This window comes from Neodiprion fabricii, chromosome 4 (genome assembly GCF_021155785.1).
Source record: "Neodiprion fabricii isolate iyNeoFabr1 chromosome 4, iyNeoFabr1.1, whole genome shotgun sequence".
Taxonomy (NCBI): Eukaryota; Metazoa; Arthropoda; class Insecta; order Hymenoptera; family Diprionidae; genus Neodiprion; species Neodiprion fabricii.
The window spans coordinates 16,328,797-16,356,777 of NC_060242.1; the positions used below are offsets into that span (position 1 = coordinate 16,328,797).

Below are 27,981 nucleotides of genomic sequence, written 5' to 3' on the forward strand. Positions count from 1 at the left end.
CGTTACTCTGAGGATGCGTGTTTACTCTAAATCATTACTCCGCACGTTTTTGAGATTTCTGAAATATAGTAAGCTATGACAGACAAAACATGGTGTCATTTTGATAACCTAACCTTTTTTTCTCATGTTTCGTTACTTTAACGTTATCAACTTCAGCGTCATCCCATTTCTTAGACTCGGTGCATTGAAGCCGTTCTTCGTTGCTCTGAGAAATACGGCTCTAAACAGATTGATCTACTCGTTTTTTTTTTTTATATCCTTTTCTTCTTGTTGTTAGTGTTTTTCTTAAATTGGCGAAGGAATAGTGTAAGAAATAAGCATGGAAAAATTAGTAGGATTTGAACAGTGTTACAAGTGACATCTACGGCTGTGTTTTGTAAACAAATAAAAATCTTCTACTCCGAATCATAACCTTCAAATTCCAACTGCGTCACTTGTATAGTCAAAGCATCTTAGTTCGAGGTAGTTCACGTCATTTATGAACAACGCTCATGGTTCGCGTACTAGACGAAAGCATAGCGGAAGGTAAATATTTACATTCGGGTTCAGAAAACAGACAATTGGACACAAGGCAAGGGTAGGATTTGCATAAATTCTGCGAAACGTTGGTGAACAAAAGCGGGACAGGTAGCTCCGTAAATGACTTGACACAGATGACATATTATCCGCAAGATGGCGGAGTTGTCTTCACCAGTAACATTTGACACTCTGTTACCTACACGTATCGCGTCGTAAAAACATTCTTCCTCAAAAAAGTTACCCCCCCTAATATACATTATAAATATAATGTGTAAAATTTTATTTCTCTCTCAACTTTCTTCGTCGTCAGAGGTTATATTTTGCATTCGGAATCATAATTATCACGCAATAACGACTTGATTCTTTTTTTTTTTTTTTTTATTTCTTCAAGTCAGATTAAAAATAATGAAAAATTGAAAGAAGAAGCAGAAATATCGAAAATGTACTCTAACGGCTATGTCAATGTTTTCTCTAATTCCAGTCGACACGAGGGAACTTCAACCGGCACACGACACGGGGGATAAAGAGGTACTCGGATTGGCCAGTATCAAGGCGGAGCCCGGTTCGACAACCGGTGCGAGACTACTTCACGACATACTTTCTCAGCACCCCCAGCAGCACGGCATTGCCGGATTGCAGAACGGGTATGCTCGTCATTTAACCACTGCTCACGGACAGATGGGACAGCAAGGGTACTCGAATGGATCGCTCGCCACGTCGAACACCCCTGGTCAGTTTATCCTCATGCATTAATTAGTCTTGATTCAACGAATTGAGAAATGTCCAGTTGCGATCAATGTTGTTCTTGTTGTATTTTTCTTTTTCTTTTTTTCTTTCTTTCTTTCTTCATTTTCCTTACAGCTATGACCGCAAAACATCACAGTTTTGGCCACAAAATTAATGTCAATTTTGATCCTCTTGTAGTAGGGGAAATTTGGTGCGATCTAGTGTTACTGTAATTCTTTTACATTAATAAGACGCCGATCGCATTATTTATAGATAGATATTTTATGTTCTTCCGACTGTTTTTGCGATAATTTGATACTATCGACGTATCAGAAATCGATGATGTTTGAGGGCATATTTTCAATGGAAATAATCTAATCGACTATTACGAAGTAACAGATTTTGTGCGTCTGTACTTTATAATCGGAAAATGTACAAACATTGACCATTACTAAATTAGGCAAACTAAATTTTTTTCAGTCATTCCAGTAACGATACTCATTTTACCATAGAATTTTATCGTTATTGTAACAATGAAATTTTTCTTAGTCAAACTCTATTCTATTCTTTTTGTATCCAGCCTGTGTTGCGAGACTGTGTTTTTTCTATTCCCACCTATTATATATTACACACACGCACACACGCCCGCACACACACATATATGTATTACATTTGGATAAACAAACGGTATTGTGACGGTTTTTTTAATTTTATTATTATTTTTTTTTCGTTTCATTTCAAATCCTTACGCGACACAATATCTGCGGTGTTGACAGTAACAACAATCAGTTTGCGTTTACTCGTTCACTCTTTATCTTTTCTTCTTCCTGTATGATATTTCCACTCTCGTTATTCTAGAACTGGGATTCTCGGAAGTGGTATACGTGGTTTTTAATATGGCCTTATCCGTAATCGGCTTTGAGCAATTATTCTATAAATTGATGTTGTGCACCATATTATTCGGCGTAATTTATTCTTATACAGTACTTGGAACAAATTTTTTTGTTTTTTTTCTTTATCACCACCCTGTGCACAGAATTTTGATCGCGATGCGAATATATTCATATATAACTATTTTCATTTGAAACTATATACGTGTACAATCACATTTAAATCTTCCCTGTACGAATGATCCTATTTCTTTTTTTTATTCCTCAATCGTTTAAGGTATACGTTTAACAGCGAGAAAAACAGTATGAAACGGAATATCCGCGATTACCGCGAGATATAATCTGTGATTTACTTATAAGATGATTTGGCTGCAACAGAGGGGTTGGGGAAAGGAAATGTAAAATGTAAATAAAACTACGATTACGAAAAATTAAAATTTGTCCGTTTTCACAGGCGGTGGATCACTGCCGGCGAGTCCGGCTGACAGCGGTGTCAGCGATGTTGAATCCAGCACATCTTCAGGCGGGAACGAAGACGCTAATATGTTGCTCAAGGCGCGTCTAAATCCAAACTCGGCGCTGCAATCCACGCTGGCTTCTCATCACTCCCACTTGACGACAGGTAAGTCGAATGAACAATTTCTGCACACGTATCATCATTATCAGGATTTTTCTGGTACGAGACTAATTGGAAGAAGAAGACGATGAAGATGAAGAGGAGGTCTCAAACCGTCCATAAGGAATTGGTGAAATTAGTCGGAAGACTGCTGGAAGATGCAGAGAATTCAGCCGTCTGAAATTTAATTTCTCTCTCTATCTACCCTGTGTGATTCTTTTTTTATTTCACTGGTTGGTCCGCCGATCATACCGTATAACGCGTCCGCATTGTCGAAACTTGAATTTTGAACGCAGCTCTGGGACGATCAGCATGTCACAGTCCGGGCGTCTACCAGACGACTGCCGGCGGTTTCCTCACGCCCTCTTACCAGCATCCCCATCATCAACACGCCCCGGCCAGCTATCACCATCCGCACAGAAGTAGCCCTCCTCATCACCACCATGCCGGCAATAATCACGGCATGGGACCGGCCATGGGACCACCGCCAGGCCACCACCATCACCACCACCACCATCACCAGCACCAAAGTTTACAGCATCTTCACTACCGCCAACCACCGACACGTGAGTTATCCTTTATCTTTATACGTTGTGTTTGCGCGGTATGTTTTAAGCTCGAATCGCTGTACCTGCGTTGTCGTTGGATAGATGATGTGAAATATCAATATCATTCACCCGCCGTTCGGAATAGCAGTTCTCAGATTCAGCGGAAAGATTTTTTTGCGACGATCGGTCTTAAAGAGAATCTTGCCGAAGCTCGTTGATACATTATTTATTCTCATCAACGTACCAGCTGTCTGTGACTTATATAGGTATAATAACCTGAAATCGGGTTTTCTCAAATTCCGACAACATATGGGTGGAAATGGATTGGAGTGTTCTTTTTTTCTCTCTTTCTTTACATCGGAGAACACGTGACCGGCTGCCAGCTGCTTATTATAGTACCCACTGTTTCGTGGCGCAATGCAAGGAGAAAAGAAAAGAAAAGAAAAGAAAACTGCATGCAACGCGTTGTGCAGGAAGTGAATCTGGGACGTCGAGAGTACATAGTCGACTTTTTTTATAGGTGTACAAAAGTACATGTAGTAGGTAACAAACTCTCATCATCATCATCATCATCATCATCATCATCATCGTGATCATCGTCTTAGTATGCGGTAAACCTGTACCACACGTTGTAACTGGGTCACGAGCGACTCGCCGGTGATATTTTCAATCTCCGTTTGCCGCCGGTATTGTGGAATTGTATTTACCGTCTACCATGCAGCACCAGCACCAGCAGCAGCAGCGGCAGAAACAGAATTGTGTACGTGTCTGTGTTTATCTGTTGCTTTCTTAAATATGTATATAAATATACACACACACAGGCACATACATATATATATCGCAAACTTGCAACGGGTTCCCTTTCACTTAGTGATACTTCAAACGAACTCAGCAGCTCGCTAGATATAATCGCGCAGTGTTATACATATATTGTCCGGCAATTGATCGATTTCGTCACTCCCCCATTATCCCTTAACTTCCCTAGCTATACAACTTTTTTTTTTTAATGTTATTTTTTTTTTTTTTTATCACACTGTTTGAAAAGAAATATTACTATTTGAGAAACGAAAGAATTATTTTCGTCCTTCTGTCAATACATATATAGTGAGAAAAAACGAATGAAATATAAAGTTGTATTCCTTAAATTTATATTTAATTCGATTTATCTCACTTGTGATTACTTGTTTTCGCCTGTAGTTTCGAAACCAGAAGTTTGCCCTTTTCTATTTTGGTCTCAAAAAAAAGTTTCGTGTTTTGACTAAGAATTTTTGAAAAAAAAGGTTTGATAATTGGGTTTTCGTGTTTTTTGGAGCAGTAAAATCAAACCCGTGATCCTAAAAATGTAAAACTCTGTGCAAGATGTTTCTTTTTTTGTAGACTCTACACCATATTTGAAAATAACAAAAATCGCCGATCGTGAAGGTCAGATGTAGGTCGGTTTGGGGTGGAATGCCTCATTTATTCATGCGTACAATTTTGCAGTTTTAAAACATTTTGAAAATTCAACTTAAATTATTACTGTCTGTAAGGTGTGTAACCTCTCGATGCTGAATTTTCCTACAAAATTCATTATAGTTGGAAGAAGAAAAAGAAAAATAAAAGCAAACAGCACCTTTTCACAGGCTCACGGATATACTTGTTCGCGTCTGCGTCGCGGTCGTACAACCAGTACAAGGTGGGGAAAGTCCGGAGGAGACTCGCCGTTTCCCCCTTATACCTGCAATTGATATTGTACAGGTATACAAATTACAAAATCATTATGACGCAACGCGGCTACAGCCACTCACGTACCTACTCACGGTTATTATTATACAATCCTCGCATTGGGCACATTTACACTTTTACTCTCTCTCTCTCTCTCTCTGAAGATGCCTGTATGTAATTTTAATACGCGTATATTTTCTCATGTACACCACCCGGTAGGTAACTGTATGTATCGCATGTTCTACAATATTATCATTCACCGATTTTTTTATTTTTCACATTATGCTTTATTCGAATCCGCGTCTTACTTTCGTTTTTTTTCTTTTTCCATTTTTTTTAACACACATCTCTCTCTCTCTCTCTCTCTCTCTCTCTCTCTCTCTGTATCAGAATGTTTTTTAATGATTTCATTTCCGACACACAGACGCACACACCCACACTTGGATGGATAGCATATTATTCGTTCTTGCGTATACACAAGTGTTCAGGTGTGTCGACATGAGATGTTCAAAAGTATGTGTAAATTATATAGAGGTACGCATATACGAAATTACCGCTGCTGCGTGCATCGTGTATGGTATAGAACAATTCTGTATAAACTTTGGAAAAGCTTTTGTATGCTAATGCGATCTTTAATGTCAACGAACGAACAAAAGAACGAACGAACGAACGAACGAACGAACGAGAGGAACTGAGACAGATAGAATTATAGAACAGAAAATTAGTGGTGAGGAGGTAAGAGAGAAATGCGACGAAGAAGAATAAGAAGACGGAACAGCAAATAATCTATACTTATTTCCGCACTATACATACCGTTTAACATTACTTGTTTCTTTTTTGTTTTTGGCACGAGTTTGCGGTATGTTTTCCCATGCCGATGTAAACGCGATGCATTTATACGGTGCGTGTGTGTTTAAAAAAAAATATATATAAAAAAGATAGGGAAGGAGACACGGCAACGAGCTAGAAAAAAAGAAAGGGGGGAGGGAATTTGTAAAAAAAAGAACATAAATAAATGTGACTTCTCGCGGTTGTTGCTGCCAGTGGCGTGACGGTCGCGAAGAGACGAGACGAGAGGAGACGAGAGAGAAAAAGAGAGGGATAGAAATGGATGTCCTGGTTGCCCTAGATCAAGTATTTCGCCGGTGTATTTTTAAAGCGCCGCAAGCAAGAGAGACGCGTCAGCCGGCTTTAGGTGTGTACCCTATACCTATAAACCTAAAGTTTAAATTGCCGCGAGAATAAGGCTCATGGCTCATCGCCACACGGTTTTTCACCTCTACAATTAAATGCCGCTTCTGTGCATTCGTTCGAATCTATGTCTCTCTGCGTCACATACATAAGCATATACTAATCGTTATATGTTTATACCTACGTATGTATGTACCCATTTACTTTCTGCTTGCGTATATAACTGCACACTGCGCGACGATGCTCGGTGAAAAAATAGAATAAAATTTTACCAGGCTGCTGATGCTTATACTATCGATGATGATGATGATGATGATGACGACGACGATGCTTGTACCGGTATCACAGTAATCCACGATTCATGTATACATACCTATATTAGATTATCGCGCAACGGCTGGCTAACAATAACCAATCACTTTTAACGGAATAGATATATTATAATTCGTTCTTAATTGCAATTATGTCCCGACAAAATTCCTGAATATACCCGTGAAATGAATGATATTGCTGAATCGATATTTATAGTTCGGCATACGAGCGGCGTCACTTTTTATGGTATTACACATACGTTGTACGAAAGCGTATAACTGCTCGAAACGAGTTACGAAAATTCTCAGCCCTAATAAAGTTATCCACGTTGTGTCGTTTATACCGTCGAAGGATCGTAGCCGCGGCCTCTGACCAAAGAAAATTGACCAATATTATACCTTGAAAAAGTGAAATCTGCGCACGAGGTGCCGCTGGTGCGGATGGTTACGCAAACGATATTATAATATTATTATTATTATTGTTGTTTTATTCGTTCGGTTGAAAATCGAACGGCGAAACTTTGCGTTAGGTGTAATAATATACGCTGACAATTATAGGTGGGGTATGTATATAAAAATAAAATTTGTCACGCGTCTTTCTAGCCGATGATAGAATATAAATATCGTGTGTTTTATAAATCGTTATCATATATGTATATTTTATATATCATGATATAATACACAGCGGCTGAATACGCGTATGATAATATTAAAACGGATCGCGTTTGTCATGGCGAAAATATGTCATTTGTTTCTTATACCGCCAATCGCGCCGAGTATCAAATCTTGCATATTAATACATGCTGTTTGAATTCTCTGCAGTTGTATAATTGTTATCATACACATGCGTGAATTTCGTTTTGGACTATGTTATGTTGTCTTCGATAGGGTGCGAGACTTTTTTTTTTGCTACATTTAATTGTACGCGCACGCTATTCATGTATGCTATCAAAAATACAAACTGCAGATATATATATATATATATAACTCGATTCTGTTTTTTTTTCTGCTTCTTATTCATTCTTCGAGAAAATGATAAGATCTGAAATTTGTCGTTTTATGGAAGTGCAGGGTGAAAAAGTGAAAAAAGGAAAACGCGGGAGAAAAAATGAAATAATAAATAAAACACTTGGACCGGTTAAAACTTCGTACACATCTCGTTTCTTATTTAGCTACTAGAGGTATAAATATGCACGAGCTGTGTAGAAGTGTGCGCGTTCACATACCGACGTGCAACAGTTATACGATGATTGGACGGTTTAAAAATAATTACTTTTTTCGTTTTTCCCAACAAATCCTCGTACCGAGTTTTATGTATGTAACTGAGGTGTTTGTGTGTGTGTGTGTTTGTTTGTGTTTACGGGAGTGGGTCTGTGTGATATGTATAAGAACACCCATTGGGTCAACGACGATACGGATAATATGTATTTATACACTCTCGCGTGATATATACATATGTATATGTATATCTGCAGTACAGGAATTTTATACAGAGAAATTTCATCATTGCAGCAGAAGAAACAGTACAGAAATCTCTAGTCAGGCTTGCAAAAATGTTACACTTGGGGTACATTTCATTCATTTATTCGTTTCTTTGTTTGTCACAGTAATTATTATACATGCGTACGTAGTTGCGGTTTAAATATTAGTAATTAGTGTAATTTGTACATGCGATGTAAGAAATTGAAAAGAAAAATTTCTCGGACAAGGAAATTTTGAAGTATGGAAGCAGGTTGATAAGGAAGTTTAATATACATTGAAATGAATTTTTTATTTTTTTTTGCCATTCTTTTCTCTTTTTTTTTCTTGCAAATTCGTCAATCGCTCGATGAAACGGAAGAGCTACTACTAGTGCATATACGAATGTGCGATCCAACTTCGTTTTTATTCACGCTTGAAATATCTGATAAAACAAACAGTTATAATAGTTGGGTAAATATAAAAAAAATAAAACTCTCGATTCGCGTTGATACTGTGTAGCAATCGTAGGTTTTTTTTTTTTACCCATGTTGTACAAAAGGTTGCAACATCGCGTTGCGTGCGTATACCGTGTAATAGAGATAAAGGTAATATTACGTGTATGTGTGTGTCAGCGCGCGTGTGAAGAAGGAAACTGAGGGGAGAGGTGGTCGTCGTTTCGCGCGCAACGCCACTCGAAGAATAAGAAGAAATAAAGAAGAAGAAGAGGAGGAAGATGAAAGTGTGGACGGGAAGTGAGCCGAGCCGCCGCTAAGCAGGGGATAACGGGCCACGCCTTCGACCTCCCCACCGTCTCGGCGACCTAGACCTAGACCTAGACTTAGACCTAGACCCAGACCTAGACGTGGTCGTCGTCCTAGTCCTAGTCCTAGAGACCGCGCGCCGCGAGAAGCGCGAGAGAATAGCGGAGCAGCAGAGAGCAAAGGAAAGGAAAGTAAGGGAAAGGAAGGGGGATACAAGCTTCGCCACCGCCTCCTCCTCCTCCTCATCGACGTCATAGTCGTTTTATTTTCAATTCGAGCACCTATCTAGCGCGGCACAACGCGCACACAACCGCCTTCTCTACCGCATTCGCCGGGTTTTCATAGAACAGGAAATTAACAAGGATGCATCTAACGTGCAGTATAGAATTGAAGAGCTGTGGAAACAGAAATATGATATAACGAAAATTTGAAAGTGCAGCTGAAGTTCATCGAGGTGAATTTATGATCTTAGGTTTGATACATCCTTGAGGTAAGTGTACCAGTTATTGACCTTTTTTCATTGTATCTGTTTGATCCTTAGTTCTGAAATTATCAAAAAATAAATTTATTGTCTACGACCCACTAGCAATTGGTTTTAGTCATCGAGAAATTCGCAATTTGTGCCGTCGGTGTATAATTTTGCAATATAAAAAGAGGTCAATAATTGCTTGTAAACGTGTCAATACCTGGTACACACTTACCTTGAAGCGCGAGGAAAGGTGTGATGGATTTCCATCTTTCGTATGAATGTTTATGAAAAAAATAAATATCTGTGTGATCTCGGTTACATTGTTGCACTGCTGAGTTTCATGAGATGGGAATTTTAGAGATTTTTTTTCGCACTGCAACTGGTTGACACTATTTTAAGGTTAAACATGGTGGAGGATAGTCGAATGCGATTCTTGAAACGACTTATATTTTTTTATGTTTTATATCGTACAAAATATTAGCATTGCAGGTGCGTGCAATGTTATTTAACGAAGGCTGAATCATCACGGTGACTAACCTAACCTAACTAAGCTACATATCACATCCATACAGCTATGATAACATGTTGTTTTCAAGACTGTTTTTCAATTACCCTTCTGCACATGCTACAGCAACAAGTTACGTATACATAAACGAGTGCAATGACTTGACACCGGCATTAAACAAGAGGGTTAGTCGAAATATCCGTTGTTAATAACAAAGGAAGAGATTAATCAAAAGCGGAAACGTTCTTTGTATGCCAATCTATGATTCGCTCGCATTCGTACCTGTATGCCCAACGTTTTATGACAGAGTACCCAGTGAGACCGCAATGCCATTATTTATTAACTGATAAATGAAACTATAAATATATCCCACTCATCTTATACGCTATACGTTTTCTATTATATGCGTATGTGTAAATATGTGCTCGCTCGGTATCAACTTCCTGCACGTCTATGATTTAATTGCGTTGGGATAGGTTAGGAGCGATTTTTATTACACATCGCGTTGCATTATACCGATACGTATAGGTATACGTTACATGTAACCACTTTATGCATACACACCGTCTTCCGCAGACTCGCTTTTTATAAGTCAAGTCCAGGTTTGCATTGAACGAAATTGTGCAGCCTTCTTTTCATCGTTATTATATGTTTACATAAAATACCGTCTTCTCTTCGATTCACGCGGTATTATGTAATACAAATTCTGCCATATTTTGTATACGTGTACGTACAATAGGTATATGGTATATAGGTTTAAAAATAAATTGCGGCAATTATTTATACACGCGGTCGCGTATCTTCGTTATGCCAGATCTTTGTTTTTTGTTGCCTTCTCATTTATCTCTTATAGTATAAATATATCTCACTTTTTCAATCGTTCCTCTTCGGATGTTTTCGCACAATATTGCATTATTTTCTCGTTATTTTATATCGCGGTCGCGGTGCATACTCTGTCTGTCTATTCATAAACAATGTACGTTGCACATTATAGGTATATACGTTGCATTGCGTCTGTGAACTGGTAGCCTTTGACTTGCGGTGCCGCCGCTTCCACCATCCGGGCTGTGCATGAGTAAAAGCTGATAAAAAGAGGGAGTAAGGAAACGAAGAACGAAAAAAAAAAAACAGGCAAATGCGCCGTTACACGTATATCGAGCGGTATAACAAACATGCTGTGCACTGCAGTGAACGGTTGTTGTTTTCTCAATTTCCTTGTTGGTTTTTTTCCCCGGAAAATTTCTCGACGATTTTCATCTTTGCTCGAGGGATAGGAAAAGAAAGAATTCTCGCTGGGAAAATTAATAAGTAGATAGAAATTACTGAAACTTTTACCGATACGCGGTAAACTTGTACATACATATAATACGTGCGAACTCTTAGATTGATTGTGACACATTAAAGCCAATCACTGGCAACTGTTTCCTCATGTTAATGGTGGCGTTGAATGTACCAGAATCAATCTAAGGGTTCGTACACAAGGGAGCAACATTTCGCGTGTACGTATGTATCCGATGGCTTGCTTGTTTGTTTGTTTGTTGTGTGTGGAGCGTTGCACAGAGTCACGCGGCGGCGTGAACGCATACATAGGTAGATAACAAGCGGCAGTATCCGCGTCCTTCCTGGGTCTCTGCCCCCTACCGTCGACGCGTCGGCTGCTCGCCGTCAAGTAGTTTGCTGTAGTAGCAGTAGCGGAGGTATTGTGTATTTTGCTACAACGTATACGTATTATCGCGGGTCGCGACATCAGCATTAACGCTGCAATGGCGTCGTTTTCACCCTACTTAGCCGTGCCTGTGAAGTAAAATCGACAACAACAACAACAGCAGCAATAATAATAATAATAATAATTATAAGAAAATTAACAAACACCGTTGTATACAGACGTATCCGTGTTTAATGATATTGTTTTTATTGTTATTTTACCCGTGTGCGATGTAGGAATGGAGAAAAACGTAGATTTATAGACGTACACTTGGGTACAATGAATCTGAGACGGCTAATTTTTTACACTAGACAGTTATGTTGGCAACATAGAGAAACCTACAGCGCCATAGCCGGCCGAGCCCGAAACAAACTCAATCTCAGTAAACGTAACATAACCTTAGAATACCGCGGAGATAATGACTTGTTGGATTTAACATGTATTCTAAGGTTAGATTCGACGGTCATGGGTTATGTTACGTTTATTGAGATTGAGTTTGTTTCGCGCTCGGCCGACTGTGGCGCTGTAGGTTTCTCTGTGTTGCCAACATAACTGTCTAGTGTAAAAAATTAGCCGTCTCAGATTCATTGTCCCCAAATGTACATACGTATGCAGGTGTTGACGTTGTCCAATGCAACCGAGTATCTACCAAACTCTTCTTCCGCGGTTGTCAACGGTCGTGCCGCATACTCCACATGTCCATTATCATCAATAGGATAAATATCTTCCTTCATTTTGCAATGTATAGTAACAATTACTGACGGTACCATTATCCACGTCGCAGTGTACACACGCCCGCTGTGATCCTGAAACGGCCAACTTGTTGGGCAAGTCAATTAGTTGCACTGACAATGGATAATTTCAGCCCGCAGCGCCACCGCCGGCCAGACGCGAAACCGGTTCATTCTTTGTAAACATAACTTATCCCATGATCGTGATCGAATCTAATCCAAGAATGCCCAAGAATACAAACAATGTTATGATTGTGAAAATTCAGGCTGTTTCACGGCTGGCCAGCGGTAAGCGCCAACGTAAGTCTTGTTCAAAGAATTGGCCGTTTCAGAATCACTGCGGGCGTGTGTACAGTTACATCGGCGTTGCTGTACCTATCATGCAGTTCGCGTTAATTTTTTACGCGCAATTTCGTATATGCAGTTACGATGGTTATAAATTACGTAATCGTGTGTATAAAGAAAAACAATCGGATGATCGGATGACTGGGAAATTTTCATTGTACAGTATAAAACGAGAATTAAATTGAATTCAATTTAACAAAGAAACGTACCGGTAATCGCTGCAATACATTTACATTATTATACATACAGTTGTGTTATTCAATGTTCTTCCTGTTTCGGGTCTCACACCCACACGCATAAAACGGATGACTGTAATTGCAGTGAAACTCAATTCGCGCACACTCGTATAGGAACAGTGCAACGTCGATATTCTGTATGATAGTTGAATATACCTTGCACAGGTATATATTATACCATGTGCGGTATGCGACAGGGAAGAAGGAAAGAGGCGAGAATCACCGCGTCAAGCTTAGGAGGAAAGGATGTAGTAGCGTCAGGGTGGTTGCATTCTCTTGTGTGCAAGGCGTCGCTCGTGTCCGTGTGAATCTCTCACTCTCTCTCTCTTTCTCTCTCTCTCTCTCTCTCTCTCTCTCTCTCGCTCGATGCGTTTGTCGCGCGGTGCAGCAGGTTAGGGTGGCGGAGGAAGGTGGCTGGTATCGCGGCTTACGGAAAGAGGGAGGGGGGAGAGGAGCGGAGAGGAGAGGAGAGGAGAGGAGAGGAGAGGAGAGGAGAGGAGAGGAGAGGAAAGGAAAGGAAAGGAGTGGAGAGGAGCGGAGAGGCAAGGCGGAGGTACACGTATAATGCAGTGACCTTGTCGGCGGCAATTCACCCCGTCTGTCCCTCCCCTCTTACTCCTCGCCCCGCCTCCGCCGTTACTCTCGACGATGCAGCTCTTCGTCGTTCGCCCTCCTCCCCCATCCCCCATTCTCCGTCTCTCGCTGCCTGTTGCTTGCTTGCTTGCTTCCCTGCCTGCCTGCCTGCCTGCCTGCCTGCCCCATATCCGTATGCATTGGCTTTTATACCTATACAGACGAACGCGTCATCCTGCAATGTTCCTGCTGCTGCTGCTGCTGCTGCTGCTGCAACGACTCGCGTGCGACGAGAGAACCAACGCGCTAGCTAGATATATATATATATATATGTATATATATATCTATACGTACACACATAGAATTGAGTGAATGTTTTTGTTGCGTGCGTGCGTAACGTGCGTTTCCCTTGCAGTTGTACATGCATGAATAAAGTCTCCGTAGTTGGAATATCATTATTGTTGTTACTATTGTTATTGCTTTTGTTATTTGTTATACCGGTACACGTGGAGGGTGCGGTACCGATTCGTGTAACTGCATAGGTATATACCGTGTATGTATGTATATATCCGATGATAGCAAGCATTACAAGAGTTTTATACCCACCGTGTACGTATGCACGTAGCCCTCTGTTATACTTATTACTGACATTCGTGTATGCGGTTATAAATACCGCCGGTGGTGTGCCACCGTTGCACTTGTAAACTATTATACACGTCACGATCTTGGGTTGGTTATTTTTTGTTTCGTTTTTTTTTCTTTTTCTGTTTCTCTATCCTTCTTTCTTTCCTTCCTCATCTTCTTTGATCCAACTTTTTCGCCCTGCCGCAGTCGTACGTCTCGCTTTCTTTATCTCTCACTGTCTTTTTTTTAATCTTCTCCTTCTGTTATAGGTACACGTTATACATGCTTATACCTATCTATATTTCTCAATATGTTATCACTTGTGTATTCATGCATGTATGTACGTATGTACGTATGCACATATGTAAACTCGTTTCTTTTCCGCTCTTCGACACTCCGATTAGGTACAGTGTTATCTTATACTATTACTTTACCCCTTCGACTGCACGTACGATATGGAGCGTGTATTTTCAAGGATTCTTCGCATATATGCGTGTAACATTATATATACCTATAAGCCGAAGATAACATGTTATACACTTGGTGCAGTTTGTGGTAACGTGATATAAAGAATTTGCGAAAACATATAACAATATCTGCATCATGCGGGGGGTGGGGGGGGGGGGGGGGGGGGCGACGTGTTATGGCTGCGCTGAGACGATTTATGTCTTATCGGTTTCGGTTCTTATTTGCATTTCGAAATGCCGAAGAGGAAAGTACATGCTTCCGTTGGTATTATATACAACTTATACACCGCGCTGCGATCATTCGCGGACGCTCATCGGAAAAAATAATAAACCAAGTTGGCTAATAGAATAGGAAAATTATATGAAACTGTTGTCTGATGCAACTATTTAATTAGATAAGATAATCATACGATAGAAGATATTTTACCTTACCAATGTGTGTGTGTGTTTAATATTGGAGGATGTAGAACGTCCATCTTTACAGATACAAGCTCTGTGTACATTATTGTAACGTATGCGGATAAAGAGGGTTGCGCTGCGGGGCTGTTTGAATGTGTGCCTGTGTGTATGTGGGTACAAAATAACTCGTTTCCGGCTCCCCGCGCCGAGCGATAGAGCCGAGCAGACAAGCGTTTATGTGGGACACACAGAGGAAGAGGATTTTAGCTCTCTGCGATCCTCGTTCCGTGCTGCAAAACTGCAAGCGAAAATAGTATACCTATATAAGCACGGTTTGCCGCTGCTGCTGTTGCTGCTGCCGCCGCCGCACTTGATCGTTTCTTGCTCGCGGTCTCCGGCAAAAGAGAAGGAGAATAAGAAGAGGAGAAGGAAGAAGGGTAAGAGGAGGCGAGATCGCGACCTGCAGTAGTAGGCCGCTGCGAAGCGCACCAAGTTTTCTAAATATAATACTCGAAGCGATCGCTGCGCCGCTCCGCGACAGCTTTTTATTGTACTTCTTGTACACCCTAGGCTTCTTCATCTTCTTCTTCTTCTTGGTCTCCTTCCTCTTATGCAGCCTCGCAGCGTGCGCCGAGCCGCTAACGCACTGGTTCGTCCACTCGATGCATGACGACGACGTCGTGCGTATAATCTACCGCCGCACTGGTATGCCGATCCAACCTAGACCCAGAATGCTATCCTAGACCTAGTCAAGAGTTGGCTCCGAGTGGGGAGAGGAGAGGATAGCATAGGACAGGAGTGAAGTGGAGTGGAGCGGAATGGAATGGAATGGAATGGAATTGAATGGAATGGAATGGAATGGAATGGAATGGAATGGAATGGAATGGAATGGAATGGAATGGAATGGAATGGAATGGAATGGAATGGAATGGAATGGAATGGAATTAGAGAGGGTTAGTTGAGTAGCACAGCAATGCTGCAACGGTTATCTCGGTTAGTGCAACGCTGTCGGATAAAGTAACCATGTCACTTTTGCTCATACACACGCGCACATCTCTGGTTATTTGCCTAAGTGTTCAGCGTGTACCCTCGCTTCCGCATGCATTGTGTGTACAACGTTAGCTCGCGTATTATACGCATACACGATATCTACTGTATAACAAGCAAATTGCGACGAGAGATGATGCGTTATACACACGTACAGGCATGCATACCTTCCCATATCGTATGTCGTATTCATCCGCGCGCGATGCGGAAGTGGGTGAGGCCGGAATCTAGTACGGTATTATACGTATGGCTTTGCGCGACGATTTCTCACCTCGTGTTATAGGTTCGTCGATTTTGTCGCTATGATATGCTTGTTATACACTTCCGTGTTTTTTTTTTTTTTTTTTTTTGGGGTGGTGGGGGGAGGGTTTCAAACAAATCCTCTGCTTTCCCCCGATGGGATGGACAGTTTAATATTGCAACGATGGTTGTAATTTTCGATGCTAGGATCATTTGTGTAAATGTATAGAACTATATTAATTCATACTCAATAATGGTTGTCATGTATATAAAAAATTCGTTCTCACATATATATATATATATATAATAATCTCGATAACGTGTAATATCACATTTGAGTTTCGTGGACTTATAGCTCTTTTCCTTCTCTGCATTATAACTCCGCGCTGTTCAGGTCTTGATGCGATGGGTATAACATGTGAGGAAAAACGTATAGTTATTTCTCAATTTCCTTTTTACGTGCAGTACCTGCTTACATGGTCATCCGTTGTATTGCAGAGAGAGAGAGAGAGAGAGAGATAGATAGATAGATAGATAGACAGAGCGGAAGGATTTGTTTCTCTATATTGAATGTAAAGACAAGAAGAAATTCTACAACGGATGATATTGTAATTGTCAATATTGTCGTGGCGGCCGTTTCCGTACACGGCAAATATTGTCTTCCGCATCAAGCGAACGGCTATATCCATAGTATGTATAATGTATAACATGACCGTATATCCGTGCAGTTAAAATCCGCGATAATGTAGAAAGAGGAGTGCATAATGTGACGCTGTGCATGAGCGCAGAGGAAGACACCGAATCGAGTCGTCGGAGTTGAGCCGCGATGCCGCTGCTGCAGGGTTAAAGATAGTGCCCAAGGCAGTAGGGTATACCCCCTACGAAATGAGATGAGGAGAGAGTTAACGAGGATGAAGACCGCGAAAGAGAGAGAGGGAGAGCGAGAGAAATGTAGAGAAAGAGTAAGAGTGCATGCATGTACGCGTTATATGCGCCGATGCGCAGGGATGGAGGGGGGGGGGGGGGGGCTAAGCAGTCGGCGAGCTGCAGCAGGCAGTGCGAGCAACGCGAGGAGAGAAGTGAAGAGAAGGGAAGGGAAGAGAAGAGAAGAGAAGAGAAGGGAAGAGAAGAGAAGAGAAGAGAAGCGTGCAGAGGAGACGGCGAGGAGGCAGAGGATAGAGCAGTTAAGTCGAGAGTCTGTCGGTCAGTGACTGCCTGACTTTCCCGCCACGACTGAAGGTCAACCCGCCCCCCCCGCCCCATTCCTCCTTCTCTCTCTCTCTCTCTTTCTCCCTCGGTCTCCCAGGGCTCTCCGCCCGGAGTGCATCTCCGAGCTGTGCAACTCGGCTCCGAGTGCAGTTAAATCTAAACTCATATTTATTATTTATAGTCTGTGGGGGGGGGGGTTATTGTGCACGCCTGTGCGCCCTAGGCCAATAGGACAGAATCTCCTCATTGCCTAGGCCAAGTGCACCATGTGCATGCATTTCTCTCGGGCAGTGCACCGTATCGCGCGGTAGATATACTATTATTCTCACTTTCGTTTCTATAACAAACGCGATTGTAATTCCCATTGCTATATTATTATATGCTATATACACACACACACGGCTTATGATATACACCGATTCTCTTCCCTTTCGTTATAGGCATACGTACGTGCAGTGCATATAATATCCAAGTATATAATGTGTAATGTAGAGGTGCAATAACGAAGCGGCCAATCTCGATGGATCGGTCAATGCGCGTGCGTGTATGTAAATAACCCGATAAAGCTTTGCTCGCGATGCGACTCGACACGCCATTCCGTCAATCCCTCGCTTGCCACTTCTGTTCATCATCATCATCGTCGTCGTCGTCGTCGTCGTCGTCGTCGTCGTCGTCCTCTAGTCTCGGCTCGGTTCACGGCAGCGAAACCTTGCCAATCGGGGTACGATCCGCTCTGATAAAAAGAGTCGCAATATTATCCTTGAACGTTGACCCCCTCAACGCTGTTCGCTGTTTCGCAATCACGCATGCCTCGTATCGTATATTGCAGTACATATATATCCTGGATTATGTACGCATACAAGCGTACGTAATATACGTGTATGTGTTTACTTCTGTCTCTGCAATGCAGGCCTTTTATCAGCTTGCGCTCTCTTTCTATCCTCATTCAAATTTCGGCAAAATTTGTGTAATCAAACGATATGGATGCAGGATGATCCGCACCAATGCAGTGATTTTTCTTTGTCAATTTTTTCCTCGATATTAAACCACTTTGTTTTCATTTCGTCGAATGCGTTGTCTTTTCTCTTTTTCTTTTCCTTTGCTTTTCTTTTATGTATCATACATACGCATGTATCGACACAGATACTGTATATATTTCAATAATCATGCATGTATTTTATACATTTATACATACACATGTGTATTCGGTATATTTTTAGTCGGCGACAATAGACCGTGTTACGGGTCACACCTGAAAAATTCAGGTGAGTCTGCACTCACCGTCAACCTACGTCGTCTGCGCGTCTATCACTATGTTTACGTGCATCGAGTTACGTGCTTACGTGCTACGAATTTTCCCAACTTGCACTATTTGCCAAAACTTGAACTAGTCGTGTCTTTACGCGCACCGAGTCACCTGTTATGAGCCGCTGATAATCGATAATGTTCGATCACATAAACCGTGACGGATTTGAATCAATGTAAGTCAAGTAACACCTAACACGCCTATGATTGTAATTGAAAAGTATGAAATATTGCGTACGTAAACGTAGTATATGTATATATATAATAAATCGGTACACTATATACTTTTGTACAGCATACAAGCGTGTCCGTGCAGTAATAATTTTCAAAGTGTTCGCCGTATATTACTTTGCACAAATTTACATTGTATATACTATTACCCTACAACATGCGATTATCGCAATGACGCGGATTTTTGCATCAAGTTTCGAAACAGTTTTGATTGCATCACCGTGCGCCATCCAACGATATTGTAAATAGAGGGGGTGTAAACGTTTTGCAACGCGTGCACCGCGAATCAGATTCATGATCAACTATCGATATAAAATTACGTTAAAATGAATAAAATATGTTCCCAACTTTTCTCCGTATGATGAAAGTTTTTTTTTTCTTTGTTCGCAAGAAGGTAAAAAGTAAAATAATTGCTGCGCTACGCAGAGGACAGAAACTAATATTTCAGAAGCGAAACGGAAAGTGAAACATTATGAGGATTATGCGGTGGAATACATTCATATTTTTTTCTCCCTTTCTCTTTCTCTCTCTTTTCCCAGTACGTGTTGCCACAATATATTCGGGCATCACGAATAGCAGCAGCAGCAGCAGCAGCAGCAGGAAGTTTGTAAAGTCGAAATGGTATAACAAGCTGATAGTTAAAAATATCCAACGAGGGGGTATAAGCCGCGGGTCTCGCGAGTTCGTTTATTTTGCGAGAAATTTCGCGCTAGCTATCCGCCACCGCCGCCGCGCCCGCCGGAAGTACAAGTATAGCGAACAGAAGAGGGTCTCGCCGTCGCGACGGCGACGGGGACGCGAGAATTGAGTTGGGAAGAAGCTGGTATATCGCGTATTAAACGAGAGAGCGAGAACGAGGCGGGGCTGGTTCATCGCCCGTGTCATTAGCTGCCAACATATTCCCTGATGCGATACCTACGACGGATCGTCATCTCATTATTTTATCTTTGATTTCTATTCGCAGATCGGTCTTGTCAAATTATTGTTATGTATACCCGTTATACATCCACGCGCGAAAATCACGCGACGAACGGCATGCATCCTCCTACGAGAGTGTAGAGCGCAATTGAGTCGTGCAGTATAAGTCAGCGTCCAACACTCTCGCTCTCGCTCTCGGTCTCGCTCTCACTCTCACTCTCACTCTCACTCTCACTCTCACTCTCCTATCGAGCTAGACGCCGAGAAGGGGTATAATAGTACAGGCATTGACTCATCTACGACTTATAGTCATCGGAAACGTAAACATCGGACGTTGACGTTTGTTGGTGGATCGCGAGAGGGACGACGATTAGTCTCGTTGTAATGGTATATTACATATATATATACGTACGTACGTATAAATAGAAGGCCTCTCGAGGGGGGGGAGAGGGGGGGGGAGAGGAAATTCCGATTAACGGTGGCCTCGCGGAAATGTTTTTGCGCCTCCTCTTTATAGACTCGATATAAATTATTGCAGAAACACTGCTGCCTGCATTATCATGTCTCTTGAAATAATAAAACTTGATGCCACGATGATGGTGGAAAAAATAGAAGCCAGACGTTTAATTTGTCGTGCGATTTTATTCGTTTTTGTGTTGCTCTTATTTTTTCATTACCCCTGATTTTTCACATGTCTATTCAATAGTCCCGGAAGTGAAATATGTCTTTTAATTCTGCATACTCGATAGATACTTGAATTGCAACTTCCTGTTGTTGCAGAACAACTTGCGAAGCGTTTGTACGTATGGCATATACCGCTCATATTATACGTGCGGAATACAGACTCTGTCCAGGTGCCCATTATGCACTACTAGCTAGTGACGTCAGTGGAACAACCTTGGTTCGGGTCAGTCCTCTATCATACTGCAGGCTGGCCGCCGCTGCACTGCTGCATGCAGTTGCTGGTGCAGGCGTGAGCGGAGAGCGAGGAAAGGCTCTCCTCTCCGCCTGCCCGGCAGCACGTAAAATACACACATGCATTGGCGGTGAAGAGAACTGCACGAGGTCGGTGCATCGCGCCCCTGTCTGTCTATCTTTCTGCCTGTCTCTCTGCCTGCTTGTGTCGGATGTGTGTGTGCGTGTGTGTGTCGAGCGGTGATGACGATGCCTTGTTCAGTAGCTTCGATGCTGCTTGGAGCTCTACAAACCATTATATACGATTCTACACCCAGCGCCACTTGCGGGTTATAGTGACCTCTGGGGGCAGAAAAAGAGATAACTTATGTTGCGAAGGGTGGTAATTAACGTAACGAAACGAATGAATAGAAACGATTATTTTCAGGGGAGAGGGATATATTTTTTTATAACGGTAAATTTCATAAACACTCGCACGGGGTGATGCGTATCGAAAAATAAAGATTCGACCAAAAAAATCAACATGGCCGCGTTTTCGCGACTCGTTTGCGATTTTATTTCCATTATACGTTCGTCTTGGGAATTTTCGAATATCGTGCTGTACTTCACCACGACTACAGCGATGAGAGGAATATTTTTCGGTGGTAGTATTATTTTCGAGAAATGTGCCTGGGTACGGGGAATTCAACTTGCGAAATTCACCAGGACGTGTGTCACGTGTTGCAACTATGATACGTTCGTGTACTGAAAGTGAGAGTATATAGTCGCTTGGGTGCTGAAGCTGGCGGATCGCTTGTTTACGTCAGTTAACAAGGTGTGGGAAATTAGGCGTACCTAATCAGGACCGAGAAAACACGAGAGGCGATACTTAACACTGTTACGACGCGGCTTTTAAGATCAAGATGTTATTTCAGTTTATCGTAATTACGTCACATATGTAGCACACGCGACGACCTCAACATATATTTTTTCCCTCGCTACATGGTATACGAGGTATACGGTGCTATAGGTATATAGGTGATTATTAGAAAGATAAAGTAAGTCCTCTTTATCTCTCTCGCTCTCTCTCTCTCTCGCTATTCTCTTCGCGGTATCGGCTATGTACCCGTGGCATTCGCTTCCTCCTGGCCTTCGCAAAATCCGTTTATACTCGAGCTTTAAGCATTCCCTTCGGCAGCATCTGTTCGATGCTGAGTTTTCTCGAACACCCTTTCGTTAGGCTAGATTTAGTTTTAAGTTAGTTTTACGATTTTTCCTTGCTTCGTATTAATTTTTATCAATTGCTTTCTTTTCTCTTGATCATCATGTAACGCGTGTAAACTTGTACGTTACATGGTGATATTGTCCAAAATTGTTATGGACATGAATAAAATATCTATCTATCTGTATGTCTATTTATCTATGTATCTATCTCTGTCTCTTTCTGTCTTTCTCGTCGTCGTGTGTTTCTGTTTTAATGCATGTATGTATAACGTCTTTAGTCCATTCCTCCCTGGCCTCTTTTTTCATATTTGCACGGTCTCAAGTTGTTGACAAAAAAAAAAAAAAATTATTACGCACTCAACCGCGCTTCTCAAGTCGGGCACGATGCACATATACTACATGTATTAATACCTACGTGCGAAAATAATTATCCCACTCGACAACACTATGTATGTACCTCGTACAGTATACTCAGCTGTATACCCAACGCTACATGATTTGTTGTAAAAAACCGTAATGTGAACAATCGGATATTACACGCGTCGTATAATGTTATGCAATTTGTATGAAACAACAAAAAAATTAAGTAGAAAGGTTCAAAGTAACTGATCATAACCAATGGCCTACCATTGGCTTTTTTTGGATGTATAAATCTTTTGCAAGTACAATGATCGGATTTACCAATCTTTTTATGCCGTTTTGGTATAAATTATCAAATTTCGTATTCCAAGTAAAGCGTAAAAGAGACGTGCATGGTCTACTTTTTCGTGAAAATTAATTATATTTACCGTGGTTGCAAAAAATAATAATAAATAAATGCATTCCGTCCGATGCTCCGTACAATAGAGAGGCGATCTTCCGGGCTACTGCAAACGAACGCTTAGCGCCACCTCTGAAGCCGAACGGGAACGCAGACGAGACACGTATTATAGAGAGCTCTGTTAATATTGTGGTTTTGCACACCAGTTGCATAGAATGTGCAACCATGCATCCGCATACTTGATTTACGATAGTGTGTAATAAACCGCGACGACACGTATGCTCGTATTATGTTTTCTTGCAACGCGGCTGCAGATAAGATATTGAGAGAAGGGGAAGTATAAGGTGGTAGCGAATCGCTGCGCGAAGTATAAAGACGAGAGACGAAATAAGACGAGTATTAGATAGTCGCTCGGAGCCGCGTTGCTATACCAGCGCGGAAGCGTTAATTCATGCATATTTTTTGCCACTTGAGCAAATTTTTAAACGTCTTACACTCGAACGAGAGTGTGATAACCTCTCGCTGTGATACAGCTGACCGCAGTTGTTATCCCCTGTATCATGTATGTACGTATTCATACGCTGTTATGTGTACGCGTATTGCCAAATCGAATTATGTATCAGGTGCTATCTTCATGTCCGTCAGTCACCCTTGCAGACTCTTGATAATTCTTGAGTTTCTTTTTTCCTATTCTTACACATCATCTCTTTCTACCTTCTGCAGATATGTTGTTTTTATATTTTTCCAGTTGTATCGCAACGCAGGCATATTGAATCGAATTTCAAATCGTAGGTTGAACGAAATTCACGCAGGATTTTCCTATCGAAAATGTATGTGCACTTTTCAAACAATCAGTGGTAGAATTGGTGGAATATTTTACCGATCGACATTTATTTGGGAAGTGAAGAATTCGGCCAATCTTGAAAAATGAACGAGACGTTGATCGGTAACACGTGTACCACCGTGTATTGCAAAGACGCAGGCGGACTTACCCTAACATGTTTCAAATTATCCATTTCACATTTTCACCACGAATTCTCCGGGTATATTATACATATAACATTATGGATGTAAAATTGAAAGTTTTCAGTGTAAAGTAATATGACTAAAGTTTTTGGTATTTCTTTTGCCGTTTTCCAGTGTCCGAGAGTTACAGCAACTACGTGAGTTCGATGTACGGAGGCGGAGGACAGTTTGCGACACCCTGCACGCCTAGTCCACCGCGTGGACCAGGAGGCGTACCCACGAGCGTTATCCAGGCGGCGACCAGTTCGGTTTCGGACGATCTCTACCTCCTGGAGTTGGGCTTTCAACCGCGGCCGAAGAAGAGCAAGCTGAAGAAGCCTCGGCAGGGTGGCGAAGGCGGTGCAGCGGTGAAGCGGAAATCGAGGGAGGGCTCGACGACCTATCTCTGGGAGTTTTTACTCAAGCTCTTGCAGGACCGGGAGTACTGTCCGCGTTACATTAAGTGGACGAACAGGGACCGGGGAGTCTTCAAGCTCGTCGACAGCAAGGCGGTGTCTAGGCTGTGGGGATTGCACAAGAATAAACCGGACATGAATTACGAGACAATGGGACGCGCCCTTCGGTACTATTATCAGAGGGGCATACTCGCCAAGGTTGACGGTCAGCGACTGGTTTACCAGTTCGTCGACGTTCCTAAGGACATTGTTGAGATCGATTGTACGGGGGCGTGAGATCAGGCCCCGCCCTGGCGAAACCTTGGCAAATATCACAACGATAGGATTAAAATGCAGCGAATATTGCGGGCGAGATTATTGTTACAAGACAATGACGGTATGAAAGACGAGAGAAGCCCAGAAACGGCTGATCTACTCCACTCGTCTACGAGCTCATCGCCGCCCCGTCGGACGGAATCGGATTTACCGCCCGCTTGGCATACTCCTCAAATAATCTAAATCATCCCCCTGACTCTGTTATTATACATATTATATATACACGCGCATGCATATTGTATATGATTGATATAATAATAATGACAAAGCGGTAACAATTTTTTATTATACCTTTTAAATTTTACGTAATATTACATTATATATCTACATTGTTTATATATATATGTACGCCAAGCACAGAAACGAGAATCCACGTACCCTGGTATATGTATAAATTAGCAGTTTATATATTGGTTAGAATTTTTTAAATTTGTACAAAATTTAGTTATTGTAATAATAATAATAATAATAATAATTGTAATTGTAATTGTAATATCTAATAATAATTATTATATTATAGTTGAATGGTCGGACATATAAAGATTGTGTATTATGTAGTAAAGGACAAATTACTTAACTTATGTACGATGAGGATGAAGTTAAAACGAAACAGAACAAAACAAACAGAAAAAAAAAATAACTAATCAACAATTGTACATTTGAAAAATGGTAAATTATTTATTATTGTATATTTAGATGACTATATAATATACCTGATTAAAAAATGATAAAAAAAAAAGAAAAAAAAATTGTTAAAGTGGAAAGTTTAAATGAAACGAAATATACGGGCTGTGAAATGGTTTATAGAAGGAGTGTTAAAGTTTTGATGGAGCGAGCTCAGGGAGGAAGGGGGATATATTATATATATTTTTTTAATAATGATGGTGACAACGTGCGACTGCTTACACAAAAGAGAAAAAAAAGCTGCTGAGGTCCGTTTAATCGACGTGAATATGGTGCTGGCTATACACACAAGAGGTCCAACAATGTTATCTAGAAGAAAAAAAAAACAACTATATAGCGTTTAAAATGATATAGTATGTTATACATATGTATGTATGTATGTATGTATGTGTATGTATATAAGTATGTATATGTGTGTATGTACACACACGCACGCACGCACACACACACACACACACACACACGAAATAGAAATTATCGACAATTAAGAAGAGGAAGATGAAAACAAGAATTTGTTTGAAGGAAATTAACAAGAAATATATGTATATACATATATATATATACGTATATACACACACACACCATTTATCTCTGTATATATACAAAGTATACCATTGCATATATAAATACATATATATCTATATATTAACACTTATTACAATATTTAAATATATATTATTATATATATGAGTATAGGTATATTGTATGTTACGTAGTAGATGGCAACTGTGCGTTGTGCATGAATCAGAATTGCAACGAAGAAGGATGATTTTCTAACAAGGTAAATTTAAACTTTGCCCTATTTTCGCGTTTTTATTTTCCTATTATTTTGGAGTTTTCTCTCTCGTTGATAAGAATCTCATTAAAAAATGTAGTAGACGAATATATAAGATACACAAAAATGACCGGTTAAACGACCCGCATACATTGTGCAAAAGTTGGTGCAAAGTTTAATTGAAAACTGCGAAAGAAAATTCCCAAGCTTTAGCCCAGGGTGTAATAATAATGATAAAAACAATAATAATAGTAATAATGGTAATGATAACAATATTAATAGCAAAAATATTAATAGTAATACTAAATAATGATCATAATAATGATGATACTGATAACATTGAAATATCCAGAGTAAAATTCAAATTATTGTCGCCCCCAGGTATGAAATTGAGCATACGGAATATATCACCTTAATTTTAAGTTTTGTATATACACACATCTCTATATATATATAAAGAATATTGTTTAAGACTTAATCATATATCTATACGTTGAAATATGTACTGGAATTTTGAAAATCAATTATATTGAATATAATATAGGGTTCTGCAAAACAAATCTGATAAATTTAAACGACCCTGCATATTTCACTATGATAGTACAGTTAAAAAGATAGACTCAAATGAAAATAAATATATCACGAAAAAAAAAAACAAAAAAAAAAACAAACGAACAAAGAAAATATTACAGAAAAAAGCAAACTAATAATGCAAATACAGTAAACCTGTGCTGCCAGTAATGCCTGAACAGTCCCGTGCGTTTGTTAATTGACGAGGTGATCAAGTTCTAATGAAAAGAAAAAGGTTTGCAGCTGGTAAACGTTACGTACAGTGTACATATATGCATATGCTTCTGGTCGTACGTACTACACCTATTCTCTGATGTGGTGTTGCGTATTGATATTGTACACTTTCTGTGCATCGGGACTCAGATATACAAAACTGTGACAGATGATACAAAAATGATTGCCTTCAATGAAAGAAAAAAATGTAGAAAAAATTGACGCGTTGCCTTCTGACAAAAATAGTAAAATATAGCAAGATTTAATGTGTCGTTTTTACATAGATTTGTTTTTGGTACTTAATTTGCCATTTGTTACTCATCTTATATAAATTATACGGTCGTTTACAAATATTTGCTCCTTTCTCAATTTTCAGTGTTTCGTGCCTGTAGAGAAAATTGAAAAACAATGAAATAAATAAACAAATAGAAATTTACTACTACTTATATACCGTGGAAATTACAGTACAACAAACAGAAGCAAGTACCTATTATACAACTATACATAATAACACATACTTATAAACAATGAATGGACACTAAAATTAAATAATACAAATTTTTCAAATCTCTTATTTTCAGGGAAAGTAAATTTACATTATAACATAAACATTTGACTACACTATGATGCTGATGCTGATGATTATGGTGACAGTGATGATGATAAAAATGATGATGATATGATGATGATATTTTAGAAAGTTAAGATTTTACTGTAATAAGGATATGATTATATTTACTTGTAATATATAATTAAGTATGGATAAATTGATTTACGTGTTAAGGAACTATAATGTAACGTTCTGTGATTCGTTGTTTGTAGGTGAAATTTAATAAATGAATACTGTATCATAATAAGATATCCAGAAATTACTAAGTATATTTCAACCAAAAATAATATTTCATTATAATATTATTTACATTTTTGCGAAAATAGAAAATTCGAGGTAAAAACATTGTGAAACCTTATCGGAGAGCGGCTGTGTAAGTATACATTGTATACAACATACGATCTATGTGCATTTTATAATATTGAATCATCGTGATAGCGCCTATTTAAAGCTCACCAAGCTCACAATACTAACAACAAGTAAATGTGAGAGAGATTAAACATTACGGGCTCAAGCTTCATTACAACTAGCGGGAAACAGTGTATATATGTGTACAGTTAATCTTATGTGCAGTATGACGCAATTGCTATTTATACGGAGCCTATTGACCCGTTATTCCATGTGGGCTGTAACATAATTCAGTTGAATATCTCGCGCAGGTTTTTAACTGGATAATAGCCGATTCGCAAGCCAATTAGAACCCACGCTCCAACAGAAATCACCGAGCAGACAGCGCAACGCGGAGTTATGGAACACCCGGCGATTACCCCACTTACTGAACACC

At 40.3% G+C, this 27,981-nt stretch overlaps 1 protein-coding gene across 5 annotated transcripts in view; it reads left to right on the forward strand.

The window, feature by feature from the left end:
- LOC124179643 (ecdysone-induced protein 74EF) overlaps positions 1–26,511 on the forward strand; it is a 122,729-nt gene extending 96,218 nt beyond the window's left edge. For all 5 annotated transcript variants that reach the window (XM_046564245.1, XM_046564246.1, XM_046564244.1 and 2 more), the window contains 4 exons: positions 1,001–1,249; positions 2,590–2,757; positions 3,048–3,317; positions 23,750–26,511. In XM_046564245.1, the coding sequence (XP_046420201.1) occupies positions 1,001–1,249; positions 2,590–2,757; positions 3,048–3,317; positions 23,750–24,306 (1,244 nt within the window). In that variant the 3' untranslated portion in view covers positions 24,307–26,511. The remainder of the gene's footprint in view (positions 1–1,000; positions 1,250–2,589; positions 2,758–3,047; positions 3,318–23,749) is intronic.
- Positions 26,512–27,981: the final 1,470 nt, after the last annotated feature.